General features: G+C 43.4%; 1 protein-coding gene across 1 annotated transcript in view; it reads left to right on the forward strand.

Moving 5' to 3' along the window:
• The window catches only part of CYBB (cytochrome b-245 beta chain), a 32,983-nt gene that overhangs the window by 13,647 nt on the left and 11,096 nt on the right, over nt 1-8,240 (forward strand). The window contains exons 5-7 of the mRNA XM_077765193.1: nt 1,161-1,306; nt 3,591-3,781; nt 7,012-7,141. Coding sequence (XP_077621319.1) covers nt 1,161-1,306; nt 3,591-3,781; nt 7,012-7,141 — 467 coding nt within the window. The remainder of the gene's footprint in view (nt 1-1,160; nt 1,307-3,590; nt 3,782-7,011; nt 7,142-8,240) is intronic.

Below are 8,240 nucleotides of genomic sequence, written 5' to 3' on the forward strand. Positions count from 1 at the left end.
AGCTAAGAATCTTTTTTATTATTATTATATATAATAGGTATACATATGTATATTTGTATTCTATGTTATGTGTTATTATTATTATTATTAAAGTTGTGGTGTGGTGTTGGCACAAGGGATGTATCTGGGACCCTTATCAAATCTCCACTAATTCACTTAATAAATAAGGGATGTACCAGGCACAGTGATAAACAAGAGATTTCTGTTCTTCCCTTAAAGAGTTTGTCCCTCATTTGAGTAAAATAGGGTTAGATTGCAAGTGTTTAAGTGGGATTCTCTTCTCCTGTTAGTAGAGCATGAAGGCTTTCTGAGCTGTGGCAAACAAAATGGTTCAAAAGCAAAATGCATGATAAGATCTTATTAGAAAGCAGCAAAGTGTAATGGTTAAGGGCATATATTTGAGTGCCAGATTGCTTGGATTTGATTCTTAACTCTGCTACTTCCTAGCTTGGTGATCTTGGGCAAGATATTTAGGCATTCTATGCCCCAGTTTCCTCATCTGTAAGATGAGATGATAATAATGATCCCTACCTCATTGGATCAATATAAGGATACAGTCATTTAAAACCACTTATAACAGTTCTTGGCACCTAGTAAGTTATATGTAAGTGCTCATTAATTAAGGAATGCAATTTTAAAGAAGATATTCACTGGTATGGCCATTGGTATATGTCAGATCAATAAAATTTTGTTATCTGTCCGGAGTAATTGTCAGAGTCAGGTGAATGGGCTAGCTAAAGGCATACATTACATGAGAGTCTTCCTGTTTGAGCATAAATATATCCAAGGGAGAGAGACAAAGAGAGCACATCTAAATATCCTCAGAGAACATTTTATTTTGTAGAATCTCCAAACTTGGTTGGATCTTTAGGATGGTATAGTTTAGCATCTTCATTTCACAAATGAGGAAACCCACACCAGAGTCATCAAGTGATTTGTGTACGATCACACAACCAGAGAATAGCTTACTGACTAGAACTGTCTGGCCTCTCTGGCCTGAAGACCCAGTTCTTATTTGTGAGTGTCTTGGGCCATCCCTATATATATAGGTATTTCCCTATAACTTATCGTAGAGTCAGGGGCTATAGGCAGAAACCCAGCTTATAATAAAATTGTACATACCCTTCACCCTGTTTGTTTCCCTTCTCTGTCCTCTTCAGCGATTCATACTATTGCACATCTATTTAACGTGGAGTGGTGTGTGGATGCCCGATCCAACAATTCCGATCCTTATTCAATAATGCTCTCTGACATTGGAGATGCCCCTGGTGAAAGTTACCTCAATTTTGCTCGAAAGAGATTCAAGGTAAGTCTCGATTCAGATGTTCACTAGGCCATTAAAACTGAGGACTAGATTTCAGTGAGTGAAGAACCCCGCTTGGCCAGAACAGCAGTGACAGAAGTTGACTATCAGTGGGACAATTCTATAGTTTCTAAGAATGTGGGTACTAAGGAAATGTCTCCCACACTCCCGACCCCACGTGTGGGGGGATCTCTAGAAGTTTTCCAGCTCCTTAAGCTCACCTGTGGAACCCGGAGTAACTCAGGCTCACGCATGACAATGCCCACCATCAAAGAATGACAGGAGCACACATCTAGTCGAACAAAGTTGGCCTCACACCATGAGAAAGTCTGGCACATTCCAGGAAGCTGTTAATAGAGGCTTGTTAATAGAGGACATGGGCTTGTGTAAGGTGGTTCTGGAGGGGCTTAAGAAGGCAAAGATCTGCTCTGGATCAGGTATGGTCAAGAATTGGGGGTCTTTCTAGGATTGGGTATTTCAGGAATGTTTCTTAGGAGGAATAGAATGGGGCTAAATCTGTAATGGGTAAAGAAGTAGCAGTCACTTGTGTTATTGTCCTGGCTCAGACATCATTCTAGAGTGGTTTTATTTTTGTCTCACTCCGTCACAGTCACAGAATGACCTCATCTGATGTGGGTGTTCTATGCACTTGGTTACACTAAACAGGGAATGCTCCGGCCTCGGTGTTAGTCCTGGGCCTGCCAATGACTGACAGCTGTCAGAGACGCTTTTCTTCTTTCTTGCCCACACCTGAGGGGTGCCCTGTGTCTGCTAACTGCCGTTCTATGTGAAGCCAAGTGCATGGGTAGTGATTCAGCAGTCTTCCAGGGGCAGCCATTTGGGGCATCCACAGCAAGCACTGCCTCCCTTCCAGCAGTAGCTAAAGCTTCCTACACTCAGAGGGAGAAGCTCCAAGGCATCCTCATGTGCTCAATGGCTTGGGAGGATGGCCAAGTAAAATTGCTACAAACCCGGGGCGCCTGGGTGGCTTAGTCGGCTAAGCGTCGGACTTTCGCTTGGGTCATGATCTCGCGGTTCGTGGGTTCGAGCCCCGCGTCGGGCTCTGTGCTGACTGCCAGCTCAGAGCCTGGAGCCTATTTCAGAGTCTGTGTCTCCCTCTCTCTCTGGCTCTCCCCTGCTCACGCTGTCTCTCTCTCTCTCTCCTAGAAATAAATAAAAAAATATTTAAAAAAAATTGCTACAAACCCAATTCCAAAGGTGCTGCCTCGTGTTTAGAAGAGTATGAGAAAAGCTCCTTGATTTTGCAGAAATAATTCTCCTCAGGCTATTGTGAAAAAAATACTTGCATCAGAGAAAACAGAAATTCTTTTTCTGCAACGTCTGGGATAATTTTTCTTTGATGTCGTTCATGGTCTGTACAGTGACGTATAAGGAAGGCGCTGTGAACATCCTAGGTGTGCCGACACTGCCCTGCTCTGCCTGGATTTCTCTGGACCACTTTTGCTCTGTCTGTGCTCCCCTACCTTTCTGTGTGTTTTCCCTTTCGATTTCTGAGACCCACGTTTCTTTCTCAGAGGACCACTCTGGGGCTACTAGAGTCCCTTTGTCCACAAGCTCAGAGAGCTGCAAGGGCCTGACGGGGACCTCTCTGCGGGCAGCCCTGGCCAATAACTGATGAGGGCAGACCGTGAAAGCCCAGCCTCGTGTCTTGAGTCAGGATGAACTCCGAGGTGTGACTTACCCGCCACAGTTCCTCGGCAGCATCAGGCGGAAGCTACCCTCTGTAAAAACAGCCTGCGACCACCCTCTCATTTGACTTGTTCCTCTTTTGTGTCCTATTACCCATCTTCTGCCCAGTCTCTTTCTGGAGCATAACTTTTCAAAAGCACTTGCTCATGCACCCCTATCTCAAGGTCTATCTGCTTCAGGGGGCCCCAGCCTGAGATGTTAGGCATGTCCAGAACACATTTACAAAACAAAGTACTCTGGTCTTTTCCAAACCAAAGGGAGAAAGAGCTTCAGACCCTTTTAGGGGCATCTTCTAGTTGGCTGGTTCCCTTTATTCAATACTCCCTTGCAACTATTTCAGTGTATCAATCAGGACTTCCTATGACACCTCAACCATGTAAGATGTTTTCAAATTGAGATATATCTATTCCAAGTCTGTATCAATCTATGGCCCTATACACTAGAAACCTTATAAATAGGTAGTCCTGCATTTGAGAGCCTACCAGTAATATGTGTGTGTGTGTGTGTGTGTGTGTGTGTGTGTGTGTNTAATATGTGTGTGTGTGTGTTTGTGTGTTTGTGTGTGTGTGTTTTACAGAAGCCAGAAGGAGGCCTATATGTGGCTGTGACTCTGTTGGCAGGCATCACTGGTATTGTCATCACACTGTGCCTCATACTAATTATCACCTCCTCCACCAAAACCATCCGGAGATCTTACTTTGAAGTGTTTTGGTACACACACCATCTCTTTGTGATCTTCTTCATCGGGCTCGCCATTCACGGAGCTGGGTGAGTGTTTAATCTCCAATGTCAAGAACTTTAAGGTCCTTCAGTTTCCAGGTGTGATGCTGTTAGAGACACAGTGGCCCCCTTGTCTACGTGTGGTCAGCATGCCTGCTGGTGGGATATGAAGGGACGACAGTGGTCAGCTTGAGAGAGACCACTCAGCAACATTTTAGTTTCCTGCATCTGATTCATAGCTGTTATTTCTTCGGTTATTTGAAAATAGCTATTGTTAATGCAGTTATCTCTAGCAAGCTTGGAAAATGCACCAAAGTTTGAGTATCTTTGCAAGTGTATAAGACATGTTAAGGGCGCTGGAGGGGTCTTGGATATCTGCAGTGATGCTTCTTATGGTTTAATTGCTAGGAAATTAGTCCAACTCCCAAACTCGAGGGGCTAATGATTAAGCAAGTGAAAGGGTCGGTGTTTAGTTCAATGAGCTTTGATTCAAGCTGCACATATATTGATTGCCTACCACATATGAGGACTGATCTCGGGCACTGTGGGGAATACTAGAAGGAAAAATACATGGTTATTGCCTTCCAGCATTCTAGTATGATAAGGGTAAGAGCTCTCTTCTATTGAGCACTTGTTATAGACATGAAAAGTTTCTTTTAGGTAAAGACGCTCTCACATCCCTATTTCCTGGGGGAGATTGTAGACAAGGAAACCGACTAACAAAGGTAAAATATGTAGCCCAAGTCACCCGGTTTGTAAGTGGCATAGCTGGCCTAAGGCAGGCTGTGACAAATACTCTCACAGAAACTCAGTGCCCGCATGTGTGGCTGGGACAGTTTCCCTTATTGGGAATCCTATTTATACCAGGTTTCCTTTTTATGCTATTTCACACCAGCGGATTCTCGCACCTGCACACAAAAGTAGGCATGGGGAAGTACGCTGCTGGGTCTGGGGCTCTGTAGCTAAGCATTAAAGGAGTAGATACTCAAGGCCCAATGACTGCTGAGAGCCAAGTTGGCCTACAGGTGATTAAGATCTGAGTGTGAAAAGGGAAAGGATGGAAAGAAACAGCAGTGAGCAACTACTTGTGTGCATTGTTTTTGTTTTTTTTTTTTATTTACTTCTGAGAGAGAGAGAGAGAGAGACAGCGTGAGCAGGGGAGGGTCAGAGAGAGAGGGAGATACAGAATCTGAAACAAGCTTCAGGCTCTGAGCTGGCGGTCAGCATAGAGTCCAACGTGGGGCTCGAACCCACAAACCGTGAGATCATGACCTGAGCCGAAGTCGGACGCCTAACCGACTGAGCCACCCAGGTGCCCCTACTTGTGTGCATTCTTAATCGACTTGCTGACTGTAACCCCTGATCAACTCTTTCTAAGTACTGAAAAATCTGTGTAGACAAAGAATCTCTCTTTTTTAAAAATAGTTTATTGTCAAGTTGGTTTCCATATAACACCCAGTGCTTATCTCCACAAGTGCCCTCCTCCATGCCCATCTCCCCCCTTCCCCTCCCTTGACTCTCCTAAAGCAATTGAAAATCTTTAAATGGGATCTGGTCATGATCCAGCTGTTTCAGAGAATCCTAGAGAAAAAAATGAGTCTCTCCCCATCTCTAGCTTAGTAATTCCACCACTTTATGTTTTTATAGTTTCCCAACTATACATTTTCCTTGGAGCAGGCAGAGGAGACATATTTACCCCACTCTCCATCTGAACAGAATCCGCTACTTACATTACTTGGCTGATTGCTCACAGTCTCCTGACCAGGCAGCAGCTGAACTGGGATTAATACCCAGGTTTTCTGACTTCTGGTCCTGGCAGTGAGAAGAGGGGAGAATCCAATTTTTTTTCTTTGACTTACTTTTACTTTGAACCTGTCATTAGAAACTTTGATCGTTATCATTTGTTAGGCTCTTACTTTGTGCCTGGCATTTTTTCTGAATCATGCCGACTCATTACTAAAATAAACCTTAAATTAGGTATTATTATTACCTATTTCACAGATGAAGAAACTGAGGCTTGGAAGAAGTTAAATAACTTGCCCAAGGCCACCAAACTAGCAAGGGGTAGACGTGGGTTATGAAACCAATGCTGTATGACTACGGCCCAGAAGTGTTTTCTCCAAATCATTCTGCTTTCAGTTACTAGTTTCTCTAAGCCTTGGTGTTCTCATATGTAAAATAGGGATGGTAATACTTACCATTCAATCTTGTTAAGAAGGTCACCTAGATGATCTGTGTAGAGTGCCTTTCCCCAGGCCTGGCACGTAATAGATTCTCCATACACAGTAATTCTTTGCCCCCAAATCTAAGGACAGAAGGGGATGGTTAACAGCCTTGAATTAGAACATTCACAGGAGCCGCTGCATGGCTCAGTCGGTTCATTGTCTGACCCTTTGTTTTGGCTGAGGTCATGATCCCAGGGTCATGGAATCGAGCCCGTGTCAGGCTCTACACTGAGTGTGGAGCCTGCTTAGAATTCTCCCTCAATCNCCTACATAGAAACTATTACGAAGGCCCTTCTGTGCCTCTTCTTAGATATTCTGAAGACCCTGCCATTTATGTTCCTTAAGGTCAAGGACATGACTTACCTGACTTCGTGCCTCCTTTCCTCTGTTCCCACTGTTCCCACTAAAGCCACATTGTCTTGTGTGTTAGTAGTTGCTCAAATAAAATTTATGGAATTGAAATGAATGGGCTCTGAGCACTTCAAAGGACACACCATTAGTGCTGATGTCTGTGAGAATGTCATAACCTCCACAAAGTCTTCTTAAATTGATTTCAACCCTTTGGTTCAATTTAGACAATTTGGGGACAACAGATGAAGCGCTTGGACTGAGCCTCAAAGCTACTGTGTATGATTGTATGGACTATCAACTACATGAAGGTGCCTATCCACAGGGCATAAAGTTAGCATGTGGGCTACTAGTTGCTCTGTTAGATCTACAATTTTCCTGTTTCCGTTTGTTTATACATGAAAATACTACTCGAAACAGAAGCACAGATGCTCCCTTTAAGAAAACATGTATTGATGATCCAAAACTTACCCTGTGCAGTGTTACATACACATTGTCCCATTGTACATATCTTTTTCCTATTGCTGAAGAAGACATTATTTTCTTTCCCTTCCTCAAATCTACTCAGAGGGGTCAATAAGATATTACTGGTAAGTGGAAGATACAGGATCCAGATTAGAATACTTGAAATATGCACAGAATCTCAAAAAACGAAGAGCTTGACTTCTTGCTACTAAACGGTCTGGACTTACATTTCCTCCCCAGGCGCATTGTACGTGGGCAGACTGAACAGAGTTTGAAAGATCACAAGTATTCTGTTTGTCATAATAGAACCTCAGAATGGGGCAAAATCAAGGACTGCCCAATCCCAGAGTTCTCTGGGAACCCTCCTATGGTATGTACAATTCATTGTTACTATTACAATTTCTTTACCAACAGGTTTCAAACTGTGTCTAAGAAGTACACACAAATGTCATAGAGCTGTCCATTATGAAGGCCATGGGACTGCTAGAATGTTGTGTGTCTACTTTTTTTTCTGCTATATTTATTGTCTAGAATTATTTCTTGAAAAGCAAGGATTGCACTGGTCTGTTCTGAACATCCTGATCTAAAACCTAAAAAGGATTGTTTTTGAAAGTGCTGTTGGGGTTCAAGAAATTCCGTCTCTTCTCTTCTGGATATGAGGGCCACAATAGCAGTTAATGATTTCCAGAAGGATTCCATTCTGAGCTGAGTTGGATGGCTCAGATAATCACTTAGAAGGAGCTTTGAGCCTCTTTAGATACCAGGAAGTAAGACTTCCTACACAGCTTTCAAAGCTGTGAAGGAAATGGATGAAGCGATACATAGGGCTGCCTTTAAGCATCAGGAGGCCTTGTCTGTAGCACATGAAGGATGCTGGACAGCCAGGTTCCTACCAACACCCAGAGGCTTTGTGTGTAGAGCGGAGTGTGGCAAGGGTGTCCATGGGAAAACGTGCTGGAATATTTGCCCTCTGTTCAGAGCTCCTGTTGGGTGCTCTCCAGAATTCCATTTTGTGTATTCTCAATATCTCTGCTCCACTGAGTGACAAGTGGGCCCTGTGTTCTTCATATCTTTTCCTCCATTGGCAGGCAGTAAATATACTCTATTGGTTATCATGCTAACCATTGGTATAAAACTAGATATAAATCAACATTTGTATAGGCTTCTGGACGGGATTATAATTTTTTTAAGCACACTATAAGAGAAAGGCACACGTCCCAACNGGCTCGAACCCATGAACGGCGAGATCCTGACCTAAGCGAAAGTCGGACGCTTAACCGACTAAGCCACCCAGGCACCCCAACACTTTTCTTCTTCTAAGACTCAGTATGCTGTCCCAGGACTTAACATCTTGAAAGCATCCATGCTCATTAATGAAAGCACCAGATGTATCAATGTACTGCCCCCACTACAAACAGATATCAATAGAAAGGAAAAAAAAAAAAGAAACTGTACTTCAGGCCTTCATA

The sequence above is a fragment of the Crocuta crocuta genome, unplaced genomic scaffold (assembly GCF_008692635.1).
Source record: "Crocuta crocuta isolate KB4526 unplaced genomic scaffold, BGI_CrCroc_1.0 scaffold301, whole genome shotgun sequence".
Lineage (NCBI taxonomy): Eukaryota > Metazoa > Chordata > Mammalia > Carnivora > Hyaenidae > Crocuta > Crocuta crocuta.